Raw genomic sequence first — 13,625 nt, 5'->3', positions numbered from 1 at the left:
GCTTAAAGAGAAGCTGCTGAAGCCTAAGGTATCCCTCTCATCCAAACATTTTCAGACTGCTGGTTTTCAAGACTGTCAATTCTTGTACTATTGCAGATTTTCTTGGAGATGCAAGAAGTTGCCTGCATGGCAGAGGGGCCATTCCACCTGGGGACTAGGGAGCACTTGCTCAGTATGCCAGTGACAAAAAATAACAAAAATAGATAAATCCATGCATGCTTTAATATAGAAACAGCACAAATTTAGACTTTTCCTTAGCTACAGGTAGCACACCATCTGCTCCTTCATGGCAGGAGGCATGTTTACCCTTCCCCTCTTCTGGCACCCATCAGCTCAGGTCAACACCCACTCTGATTTGCCACAACTTTCTGTTTGAGAACATCAGCCTTGTTTAGGCTAAGAAACAAAAACTGGCTTGAGATATAGAAAATTTCTGTCCAAACACTTTTTTGCCAAAATCCTAGTGCTGAAATGAGTACCATGTAACAGGGCATACTGAGGAGAAGCTGCACACAGCTCATCCTGTACAGCAGAGGAGACAAGCTTGGAGTTTGCCTTTTCCTATCAATTACTGCATTTTTCCTCTTTTGCAGCCCAGGGTGCTTTTAATCTGTGCAGCAATTTCCATTCTTACAAACATACCTCTGATACAAAACAAAACAAAGCAAAACAAAACCGTGTTCTTTTAGGCAATTTAGAAGATGGTTTCACTTCTGTCTCCATTTTCTGCAGAAATTAACTACTCTAAATGGATGGGGCAGGTTTTAAAAAAATTGACCCAGGCTGTACTATCTAGGAGGCTCACAACATGACATGATTGTTTTTTGAGTTTTGTTATAACTTCTTAATCCCTAGGATGCAATAGATAGTGCTACGTGCGTCACTTCTATAGATGGGACTTCCTAGTCATCACCCTCAGCAAGTTTTATGGCTTGGGACAGACAGACCCCAGAAGAAAAAAGTGCCAGATCTTCCCAGTCTATGGAGAAGGGGTAAAACTGTATTTCCTGGGATGCCACCCAGGTTCAAGCCACCAGTTGATAAGAAGTCCCCATTTTGAATTGCACAAAGAACATGATTGTGTTTGGACTGTGCTAAGCAGTCGCACATAAATGAACCTCTCAATTCCCTCTGAGGCATCAGGAGTAACAGGATGACCCACGTGGGCATTTCAGTTTGCACCATTACTGCACTCCTGAAGTTCATCTCCCAGGTTGTGTCCAGCTACTGTACCTTGGGTTATACTGCAAAGAGATCACAGAGTAACAGCTGGATTCAACCTGGGTGAAACTAAAGCAAGATGCATTTCAAGAGGGCACGTATTGTGCTTCAGCCTCATAATGTTCAGCACTGTTGATCAGACTAGACCTTTATAGGGAAAACCCCTCAGCCTGGAGAGTTTGTGTGTTTGTAGGGAGTGAGCATCAACTTCTTGTCCTCATCACCAGATGTGATCCTTTTATGCTTTACTGCTTGCTAGTGTAGAGAGAGCCTACACATCTTGCTCAAGGGCATAGGGAGCATCAAGGGTAGTGTGATGACAAAGCTCAGCCCTCCTTTGCTGCTTCTTGAGGCATGTAACAATTACATGTACAGCTATAACCTACTGCAGCCAAGCATCTGGGGCAACTTATGGCCTTATATCAGGATGCACGTCTGACCTGCCAGAAGCTGCAGTCAGACAAGACACCAGCCATCAGATGGGCCCATCCCTCTCATCTTTCTTTCCCATAGAGAAGTGCTTTCCACCTATGAGCTCCACAGTGACCTGGGACAATTCCACCCACTGGCGTCTGATAACACTTAGCCATGGATGCTGATATCACATGGCTAATAATAGGTCAGCAGGACAAATCCTGTGAGACTAGGAATAATACAGTTTGGTGCTGACAGGATAAGTGGCAGTATCACTTTTCAAGTGAGATTTATTGACTGTAAGCTCAAGGCAGAGAGGATGCAGCTCATTCATCAGTAACTTTCTTCCACTGTTAACAAGTGACTGTTTGCTTTGCTGTGCAGGTTGGTTGTATTTATTTGAATCATATTGCCTTGGACTCCTATAAAATACTGGCATTTCTATTCCTCAATCCCAGCTGAAGGGTCAATACCATGCTCAATTTGCTGCAAGCTTTACATACATAATCTCTGGTTTAAGTTTAAGGATGGGCAGTGGGAAAACACAACGTTACTTTCCGTATATTTTATTTTCATGTTCTAGTCAGGGAAGAATGGCATTAAAAATAAATGCCTTCTGTAAATACCTTAGCACATACTTTCTTATTTGTTATACAGCCAAATTTTGAGGAGATTAAGGGGTAGATAATAAAAAGCATTGACATACCTAAATACCACAGATAGCTAATCTGTCTTGACTCTTATGACAATGTCACTAGGCATCTGCAGATCTTCAGGAATCTGGCCATGTGGAAAACAGCTTTGGATCCATAGACCATGTCAAATATTTCTTGGATTCCCTCCTCTCAAGAGTTTAATTTTTGGTAAATAAAAAATACGGTTGATATGTTATAGAGGATCTAATGCATTTAGCATTGTAGAAGAATCAAAAAGAAAGCAGAGGGTGGGGAGAGAGCTAGCAAGAGATGTTCAGTCATTAATGAAATTCTCTAGTTAAAACTAATGGCAATGCTCCATGGACTTCAGGAAAGCAAATTCAGACCATGAACTACAACTCAAAGAGAATAAAAGACCTTTTGTGGACAAGACACACATGCAGTGTAACTTCAGAGACAGATGCTACTCAGTTATTTCAGTGTGGTGCATTTCTGAGGCAGAGCCAAAGCTGCCCTTACCCAAATGCTCCTTATTTGCGCATGAATTCAGTTTCATGAACAATTACCAGCTACAGAATAGAGCAGTTTACATCAACTCAGTGGCTTACATAATATTCCAAAGCAACGCCAAAGAGCCTGGCAGGTGCCAAACAACTGTACAGGGCAGGGAGGAAAACATGAATACCATTAGAATTGCAAAGGAGATGAAATAAGTAGAACATAGCTGCAGATAAACAGGCTGCTTTTACAAACTCCTTCAAAAAAATCTGATGTAAACTCTTTCACGTACTGCAAGTAAGTACATTCTTGGATTTCCTTTAATCTCACATATCTGAAACTAACAGCCTTGAGTGAGGTCCCTGTTGTTTGAAGATGATTTGTTGAACTTATCTGTATCTGATAGCCCCCAACACAGCACTGTAAATTAGTCATGGCTAATTTGGTTATAGCTGTGTTTTATCTTTTTTTGTTGTTGTTATGACATTTTCTCTCTCCCACTCATGTGGAGAAAACTACTTCTCCCACCCCAAAAGTAGTTATTTGTCATTTTAAAGGCTTCTGACAGTTCAAGGAAAGAAGGACCTAGGGACCAAGAGGTGGGAGCGCTGCAGGGTACTGAGCCCTTGGACTGGCTCTGCAGGATCAAACCAACCCTTTGGGATCCTCCCAGCTGAGGATATTCCACAGAAAGAGCCCATGGAAGCCAACCTGTGAGCACACCCCCACAACATGGGGGCAAGAGCTGTGCTCTCTGCTGAAGATATTTTCCCTTTTGACCTCCCCAGTAACTACTGCCACCTTGCCGTGGTCCCAGACTGCCTTTCCACTGTTTCTGTCAAGTTTCTGGGTTATGAATTTAAAACACTTCCAAAACATCTTTTAACATTTTTATACAGCTAAAGATACATATTAAAGGCAAACCATTTAATAACATTTCCATGTTCTCTCGAAGTGTCTGCCACCCAAGGGTTCAGCACAACTGGCTTTTATTTACAAAATATCAGAATGTGGGTTTTTCAGACAACCATCTACATAATCTCCACAGACAGAAGGAATGCATAAAACATGAAGAGGTAAAACACTTGCCCAAGGTCTCTTTGAAATGTTGTGTGCCTGATAAATCATGAACTCTTCATTAGCTTCAACGGACACCAATTTAGGCTTTTAATGTTATTGTCAGGAGATGAAATGAAATTCAAAATGTTCTGACCCCAGTGCAGTTGCAGAGAGTAATTGGATGATTCTGCTTTGAATCATTTTGGATTTCCCCAGCCCCTGAACCTCCTTGGCTGGCCCCGGAAAAACCACCCAGCCCTGCCTCAGCAGCTGAGCAGGTGGGAAGCAGGCCAGGTACACTGAGCCCAGTGTGGTGTGTGAGAGCAGAGGCACAAGGAGCCCTTCCAGGGCATTCCTCCCCTCCATGGGCTCCCACAGCTGCACTCAGGGTGCTGGACATCCCTGGCTCTGAATGGCACATGGCCATCAGTCCAGCACCACGGCCTCTCCATTTCACCAGGTCATACCCAACCACCATGGAAAAGAGGATGGACCAGGTGGGTCCCAGTCTCTCGTGCCAAACCCCTGCCTCCATGTTTCAGAGGAGATGGGAGTCCAGAGAATGGAGGGCTGAGCTTTGCTGCAGAGACACCAGAGAGGCCCTGCTGGCCAAACTCCTCATGGAACTGCTGTTCTCCACTGCTCTCCCAACAGAAAGGCTCCTGCAGAGGCAGCCTCTATTCCAAGCATCAAATACAACACCACTGTTGAAGAGGGGTTTTTCAGATCCCACCTCAGCTCACCCCGTGTGCCTGTTCACAGTCCTTGTGCCCCTGCCCGGTTAAGCCCATCTCTGTGGAACTCCAGTTTAGCAGCTTTCTAACCCCATCCCAGTAAGCAGTTCATCAGCAGATCTGGGAAATCTTGTGGATTTAGGGGGGAAGAAAAGCAGCTCATTTTGTCAGTGCCCTTCAATGAGAGCAATCTTGTAGCCACCCACACCTATCAGATAACTGCGCTTGGCCAGTCATCAAAACCAAAGCCAAGCCTCAGCCACCGGTGATTTCAGTGTAACCTTTGCCTGGGAGGAGCTCGGCAAGGCCCGCATGTTCTCAGATTGCATTAATACTCCCTTTCCAGCTTGCTAACACAGATACTTTCCTGGCTTTTTCTGCTCATCTCACCCCCATGACCACCTTCTCTGGTCTCTGTCTGACACAGAAGCAGCAGATCCGCAACACAGTGGCTTATGGGGGCAGAACATCTAATTTCTCTCTGACGGACACAGGCATCTGCAGCTGAAATACTCTTTCCATGTTCCCAGCTGTTCCCCATCTGAGAAACTTAAGGAGAAGGAAATGGAATAAGGGGTCAGGTGTAAATCTTACTCAGGGGAGAGGTAAAAAAAGAATTATAATCATAAACATTTAGAGAGCTCAGTAGCCAAAGGTACACGAGTTGGAAAGAACCAAGTTGCTTGTATGAGTTGAAGAAACATCACCAAGATCAGTCAGTGCATATAATTCAAGACTAAATGAAACTCACTGTTGCTAAAGAAAGCAAAGTTTACCATGACTTGTTAACTGATGGGGTCTGATAAAAAAAAGTACGAGATTTAGTGGCTGCAAATGAAATCCCTAATCTGTAAGATGTAAAGTGTATCATAAGTTGAAAGCTAGACAGTCTATTTTTTGGCAGTTGTTTTACAAACTACTTCATCCTCTTGATACCACAGAAAATCTGGTGCTTCCTTGTAGGGCTGGACAAACAGTCACCAGCTCAATAGGTACAAACGTACACAATTTTTCCACTTTGGGAGAGAAAACCCCAATTTTTTTCTAATTTCTAGCTTCTAGACAGCTGGCCACAGTTCAAGCACCATTTAGTACTTTCTGGCTAGCCTTAGTTAAACACATATTTGTAATTTTCAAAACCTAAACTGTAGTTACAGAGTTATGATGGTATCCATTACAGTAGTGCTTTTTTATTGTTATTACAATTTCTGCTCAAAATGTTGGCAGCATTAGGACAATTCAGCAGTGTGTAATTTAACTTACCTCACATCCAGAGTCAAGGGTGGTTGTTCTGATCAGGTCCAAGGTCACTCATGGGCTGGGTTCAGATAAAGTTGGTTTTGGCTTTGCCTGAGTGGAGAAAACCGAAATCTTTTATCAGCTCTCCCCTGCATCACTGTATGATCTGCCCCCGATCTCACTCATGTGAGAACCATCAGCCAATGACAAAACGAAAAAGCTTATCACCATCTTGGGGATCAACCTGCAGATGTTGCTCTGTGAACATGGCCAGCCCAAGATACCCATCACCACAGCTTCTTTCCTTTGATCCTTATTGGTTTTTATCTTTTTTTTCTTTTATATATTCTCTATATTCTTTACACATATATTTGGAGCTCTGTAGCTTATTATTGCATTCATAGCTAGTTTTCCCAGTAGTTTTCCATGCCGTTTCCTTAGGCAGGAAGAGAAAACAAATTGCAGAGCTCCAAGCACCAGGGGGTACAAGGCCCCTATCCTATCTTGGTTCTTTCTGGAAACCAAGGCCGAAAACAGCTCTTCAAGAAACATTTTCATAAACAAAGTACAGCTAGTTCCAAAGGGAGTGGGGGCTACAGAGAAGGGGCTTGACTTGGGGGGAATTGCATCATCGCTTGTCCTCCTTACTGGTACGTTCTATCAATTTTGCTAATTTCCTAAAACCTATAAAAATGTATTCACTCCCGTGGGGGTGGGCTTTTGTTAACCTTCTTCTGTAAATGCCCCTGGAGCTCAAATAAAGATCAAATTTTATATTGCCTCCTATACTAAAACTATCTCGAGTTTCATTTCCAGGTTGAAAAAGGCATCACCTTCCATTTGATTTATTGTTTTTTAATTTAAATGGGGTGACTCCACTTCCATGCAAGCAATCCCAAAGCCAGACTTAAGCTAGGTGTGATCCTGAGGTAACTGTGCTTTGCCCTCATGGAATCTCAAACACCGTTTAAGAATCACAGAATCTCAGAATGTCTTGGGTTGGAAGGGACCTCAAAGCTCATCTAGTCCCACCCTCTACCATGGGCAGGGACACTTTCCACTATCTCAGGTTGCTCCAAACCCCATCCAACCTGGCCTGGAACACTTCCAGGGATGGGGCAGCCACAGCTTCTCTGGGCAACCTGTGCCAGGGCTTCTCCACCCTCACACGGAAGAATTTTTTTTTAGTATCTAATCTAAACCTGCTTTCTGTCCATGTGAAGCCATTCCCCCTTGTCCTGTCACTCCAGGCCCTTGTAAATAGTCTCTCTCCATCCTTCTTGCAGGCTCCTTTCAGGTATTGGAAAGGGCAATTAGGTCACCCCAAAGCTTCTCTGCTGCAGACTGAACAATCCCAATTCTCTCAGCCTTTCCTCACAGAAGATGTGCTCCAAGAATGAAGTTTAAAAGAAGGTGGCCAGAAACTGTCCCATGGAAGTGTCCATCCTGGCATGATCTGAATGTGATTCAGACTATCATGGTAAAACATTTGGGTATGAAAGCAAATAGGCCTTTGTATGTCTGCAGTCACCCCAGGATGACTCTCTCTGCAGCTGTTCAAGATCTCTCTCCTGGGTCTAGTGATCATGTTTAAACTTCAAATGCTCAGTTACAAGTAAACACTCATTGACAGAAAAAAAAAAGAAACGATGTGAGTGAAAATATGGAGAGGGAGAAGAAAATTCAATAAAGGAAAGGAAGAGGGAAAAACCCCAGTGAAATAGGATAAGGTGAAAGCAAAAAAAAAAGCGGGCTCATTACAGAAGAGATAGCACATTTTTAGCCACAGCAGGAATAAAACATCTTTCATCAGACCAATGTTTTGGAGACTTGGTGGGTGTACTTTATGTCTCTGTCTTGGAGCAGCAATTTTCAGGCAGCCTCACACCTCCCGCGCTCACCGCAGGCAGCAGGAACAAAGGCACTTGGAGAGCAGAAGTGATGTGGGAAGGGCTCTGGCATTCCTTGCTGTGTCAGAGCAGAGAGCCCTGCTCTGGAGAGACCAGAGGGGAGTTGGAGGAAAAGGCATCCTCCCCACCCGCTGCGGGGAGTCTGGGAGCCCTGGCTGGGAGGACAGAAGCTGAGGGCACAGAGGCAGGTGGGTTGCGGTCTGCCTGTGGGCGGGTTGGAAACCTGAGCCAAACTCGGGACCCTGCAACATAAATCACGTTCTGGTCCCTCTCCCTTTCCCTAGGGAAAACAGCATTCCTTAACCCGTGGCTAGGCATGTGCTGTGCTGGCCAACCTGGGGGGCTCTGGCTGTTACACCAAAACCGTGCTCACTCCAGCCTTGGCCAAGGGAGAACAATCAACTGCTGGTTTTGGGGGTGACTGACTGCAAGCCCTTGGAATGAGCATCCTCTGGGAGACCTAAGCTGGTATCTTTTGAAAAGCCAGCAAAAATGCCAGTTTAGGGAAGAGAAGGATCTTTTGTTGTTGTTGTTACTTTCAGAGATAATACCTTTCCTACAAATCAAGATAAATACGTTTGATTAGTTACCATAGAATCATAGAATACCCTGAGCTGGAAAGGACCCACAGAGATCCTAGAAGTCCAGCTCCTCGCCCTGCACACAGGACACCCCATGTGCCTGAGAGCGTTCAAACACTCCTTGAGCTCTGGATGTTGAATGTACTTAAAATCAAAAGGGAAGAGGCAGCCAGCGGACCCAAACTCAAACCTTGCTATAGGAAATAGATGAGAAGAGACAATATCAAGACAGTAGATCTGCCCACAATAGAAAGAAATTGCAGAATGCTGTTATTTGCAGATTCTTTTTTTCTTCAAAAAAACAAATTATATTAAGGAGCAAATTTATTTTGGTTCTACTGAATTCCAACAGCCTTGTCTCATGTGGCTGCTTGGAATCCCCTTAGATTCATTTTGAAGCCCTCCAAAAGAGTTACTTTGCTGTCATTATTGTTTGCTTATTTTGAGATCACTGTGCAAAAAGTAGATAAGAGTGCAGATTTTCCACTGTGTTAATATTTTCCCTGCTGCTCTTATGAGTGGTATTGTCACAATTCACAAGCAAAAAAAAGGTTAAATGAACCACATCAACCACAGCCAACCACCACTGGCTCTGTATGTGACATAGCTAATGGCAAAGGGAACTGATGCTTTGTTTAACCTCTGTGAAGACCCACCTAGCTGGGAAAGCCCATCCAAGGTGGCGAGAGCATCCCGGTGGTGGGTTCCTCATCCAGCTGCATTAGTGATCTCACTGGTGTCAAGAGTGAGACTTGGGAGATGAATTGTCAAGCTCAGATGGGTAAGAAAAAGGCACTGTGGCCATGGCATGAACATCTCCATCCCTGCCCAGCCAGTGAATACAAACATAAATAAAATTTTCCTACACAATGTGTCTTAACACCACCACAGAATACAGAAAAGTCATGTGTCAGCATCCCTGTAAAATTTATTTTTGGACTGCTAAATCCAAACTGCTGAAACACTGCTAAAGGGTTGCTAGAGGTTGCTAGAGGCTCGCAGAAATGTCCCTCAGAGCCCACACTTGTCTTCTGCCACAGCTGCCACCTGTTATTTTCTGCATCAATAGCATCCTCCCAAACAGACCTAGACCACAAACACTCATTTAAAAAGTAAAGGTAGCAGGATCACACTGACCTTAAAGTTCACCCAGTTCCAACCCCCTGCCATGGTCAGGGACACCTTCCCCTAGACCAGGTTACTCCAAGCCCCATCCAGCCTGGCCTTGGACAATTCCATGGATGGGGCAGCCAGAGCTTCTCAGGGCAACCTGTTCCATACCTAGTGCCAATAAAGACCAAGGAGGTCTGGTTTGAGTGGGGAATATGTATATCATGAACTTGCTTACAAAAGCTGTATCATGCTGTTTTCCTGGGAATCAGAAACCATGGCATACTTCAGAGTATTTCCATCTGACCTTCTTTATTTCCTCATATCTTAACAAACATAACAAACTGAAACATGGAGTTATTTCTTTCCTGTTCTGTAATAAAAAAGACACATTATTTTTATGGCCAGAAAATACATTAAACATTCATTTATTTGTGAGATTTTCCTTATAATATTACATATGCCTTGGTTTGGTGCATGGGAAATGTACAGTTTAACATGCTAATTTTATTACCAATTTTAAAATGGCATGGAGCTTGATAACAGACAGGAGATAAGGTCGGAGTTTCCCGTGTATTGCTGAGTACTGGTGAGATTGGAATTTAGGCAATATGCTGTGTTCCTGTAACAGATTAATTTCAATGAGAGGTACTTGTTTAATTGGAATCAAACAATCTTACAATCAAATAATAAGTACCCAAAAAAAGGAGCATTTTTTTAATATGTGTAATAGCTTGTTAGTCTCTAAGTATTTCTAGTTCCTTTTGCACTTCCTCTGGTAGCTGCAGCTGAGTGACACTTCTTAAATATCCAGGCTGAACTTTTCAGGCATTAATAGCAATTCTGGGGGCCTATTTAGAGGGCCCAAAATGAACTATTTATCACTCTCTGACAATCCTCCTCAAGGTAGTTAATTTGAGGCGAAATTATTAATCCTTATCCAACTTCCTCCATCCAAAGAGACCATATACTCATCCCAATGAACTCTGACATTTGTTTTGTTCCACAGCCTGTCATTCAGTTACCTGGACAAGGAGCAATAGTTGAGATCTGTCCAAACATTTAGAAAAATTTTAAATTCCACCAGGCAGCTGAGCAGTTTTACACACTACGTATTTATACAAACAACTACATCGGGCTCACCTAATTTGCTCCACCCTATGTCTAATCAATGTAATAGCTTGTTACTTGTCTTAAACTATAAACCAAATATTTAAAAATAAAACAAAAAAGAACACTATTGGGTTTTAAAAACAAGTATATGACATAATAGCTTGTGGTAATGTTTCAGGCTGGAGCACTTGCTTGTGGGTGTCCCTCAGAACCAGTATTCAGACACGAAGATGTGGACGTTGACGATGTTGCGGTGAGACACCACCCCACCCATGACGTAGTTCATCTCCAATTTCAGGACGGCATGGAAAGGTCCAATTATGGGTCTCACCTGGCGAACTACACCTGTTGGGACAGAAATAGGTTGCTGAGATTAGCAGGAGAATCTAGCTAAGTCTGGGGGAGCTACACCACCTTTGGTGTTCAGTATAGCCCAGGGAAAGGTATTTTATTTATTGGGTCTATAAATAGCTTGCAAGAAAGCTTGCAAAAGAAGGATAAAATAAAACTTTTGAATCAAAATACCTCGAAGATCTATAATGAGCACTAAGATGTTGCGAATGGCAAAACCCTCTTATATATTCTGAAATCAGTAATTTTTTTTACCTTTTAATTGGAGACATAAATTCAATAAGCATGCTGTGACACTACTTTTACATAGGGCAGAAGGAGATTTCCCTGGGTAACCCAGAACACACATTGCTCATGAGCACACCTGGGAATGCCATGCAATTCCTGGTATCGGGTTGAAAACCCCATTTCATTTGGAACAGTAGAAGCTATCTGAAATGCATTGGTAAAATCAACCCTTCCCCTGTGAACATCAGAATGACACCCATCTGTCAATTATTAGTGTGCTGAGTCATGGATGGACAACCCCACTGGACACAATGGGAATTAAGTTTAATACGGAAAGGGGGTATCTCTGCATCTGCTCCTATGTCATCCTCATGTAGATGGTGGTCATTTCTTCACCAGCATTGGGGTTTGATAAGGAAGGAAGCAGTAAGGGAGAAGTAAGCTGTGTCTTCCAGGGCTCCAGTCCTGTGACTAGTTTGCCATGGAGGAGCCCCAGTGCCAGGATGGAGACGGCCGGAGTCCTCAGAGGGTGGCAGGGCAGGGCTTGTCCCACTTGCCAGCCGGGCAGCAGGGCAGGCCAGGGGCAGCCACATTCACCCAGAGACCCAGATCACAGCCTGGCTCATGGACGATGCTGGGCCAAAGTCAAACTGAGGAGGCAACATGTGGGGCAGGGTCCAGAACAAGCGGACCCTGGGCTGTTATACAGCCCTCTTCCAGAACTGCTCAGGCAGGGCCTGAAGCGGACATTGGGCTCCTGGGCTCTGGGCAGGGTGCAGAAGAGGACCCTGAGAAGGCACATCTGGGTCATGAGGAGTTATCTGTGCCTTGATGCAATGTGGCTACACAGAACAGTGATAAAGCTTCAGACCTACAAAACGAAGTCAACTCAAGCTTTGCCGTTGACCCCCAAGGCTGCAGATCAGGTCCTAAACATACTCTCACTTCTTGTTTATTTTCTGGGCCTGGTGTTACAGAGTAGGCAGCTACCAAACTGCTGTCATCTGAAAAGGATGTCCCCAAATGTCAAAATCACATGAAGCCAAGGTCAGCCAGCAGGCACGGGGAGTCTGCTGGGGACCTCCCTCCACAGACACCTCCTTCTGACAACAGACTGCTCTGACAGGGTGTTTGATTCAGAAGGAAATGCACAGTTTAAGGAAGGATGATTTAAGATGTGCTCCTCCTGCATGCTGGGGATTATGTTTCACAGCACACCAGTACCATCATGGAGTCCCAGCTGAGCTCCTACAGCCGTTCCCTATGAACACACTGGCCTGAGATCTGATGGGAGACATAAATGTTTGCTTGTGCAGGCTGTCAGCACCTTTTCCTAAGGCAGTGATGACATTACAGTTCTGTCCTGTTCAAACACTAACTAATATCTTCAGCATGCAGTGAAATTGCAAACTTCTCACCACAGTCACTTTGCCTGCCATATTTGATGAATACACTTTTTAAGCATCCTGCCCCCTACAATTTATATGCATATATATATATATACTTATATTTTATTTTCTTTAGTTTTCTTGGCTATTCTCCTGTATCTTATAAAAATAGCCGGGCTTGGCAGATGATGTATTGAAACAGAAAAGCCTTGCTAAAATTGCCCTCCCTTTAGGGTAGCACTTAAAGCATTTTGCTAACAACGCATCACATTGTTGCAGGCACTGCTCTAACTGAGAACCACGGAAATGCACAGCATTGAAATCACTCAGTGCTGGCAAGCTTTAACTGACCCTGTGAGCAGCTCCTGCACTCATCACTAAGCCTTAGAGAGCAAAGGCTGCTGGTTTCATTTAGCAATCCTATTATAGGATTCTACACTTTCTGTGCTACTCTACTAGAGTCTACTCTACTCTGGAGGTGGGATTGCAAATTGTGTTTTCTCTGCTGTGCTATGCCACAGTATGGCAAACATTTGCACATCACTGATGCAGCATTCAAAGCCATTAGTAATGTTCTCATTTCTGTTGAGATGCATCGTGCTAACAGGCAGGAAAAAAGGTGCAACAGGAAAACACTACGGTCCATGTGGCAGTGCCTTTTCACACAGTTCGCTTGCTGCGGTTTTAAAATCCAGCCTATAAAGTGGCTTGAGAAGTGAATGCCATGCATGCTGACAGCTATATTGAAGCAAGAAATTGAGGGAATGTAGAAGGAAACAATACTCTGACAATAGTTACTTCTACAGTTTGTTGTGCCAATGCTCTAGATGATCCTGAAATGACCACCACTGCAGGAACTATTTCACTTCTCTCCCATTAAATGAATGAGGATGATACAGGATGACACAGGCAGGTGGCTTTGTGCTACAGTGTATGTGTAAGGATGCATTCATTCTGAATGGGTAGAATGAAAAATGAAGAGTCAGGAGAAACCCTTGAAATGTTCTACTGGACAAAAGCATATGAGAGGTTTGCTGCTCTTGGCAGATTCATTCCTTGAGAGCTTTGCATTTTTGTTTTGTGACAAGTGCTAAAATGGAAAACCTGAGTATTTTTCTCCACC

At 43.8% G+C, this 13,625-nt stretch overlaps 1 protein-coding gene across 2 annotated transcripts in view; it reads right to left on the bottom strand.

Annotated features, from left to right (window-relative positions):
• Positions 1–9,717: 9,717 nt before the first annotated feature.
• The window catches only part of FBLN1 (fibulin 1), a 77,922-nt gene continuing 74,014 nt past the window's right edge, over positions 9,718–13,625 (bottom strand). For both annotated transcript variants that reach the window (XM_042050910.1, XM_042050911.1), the window contains exon 17: positions 9,718–10,880. In XM_042050910.1, the coding sequence (XP_041906844.1) occupies positions 10,741–10,880 (140 nt within the window). In that variant the 3' untranslated portion in view covers positions 9,718–10,740. The remainder of the gene's footprint in view (positions 10,881–13,625) is intronic.

This window comes from Corvus kubaryi, unplaced genomic scaffold, assembly GCF_017639235.1.
Source record: "Corvus kubaryi isolate FWS band 111438036 unplaced genomic scaffold, C.kubaryi_AGA036_p1.0 74, whole genome shotgun sequence".
Classification (NCBI taxonomy): Eukaryota; Metazoa; Chordata; class Aves; order Passeriformes; family Corvidae; genus Corvus; species Corvus kubaryi.
Note: the sequence above shows the minus strand (reverse complement) of the source record. Positions and strands in the feature narration are given on the sequence as shown.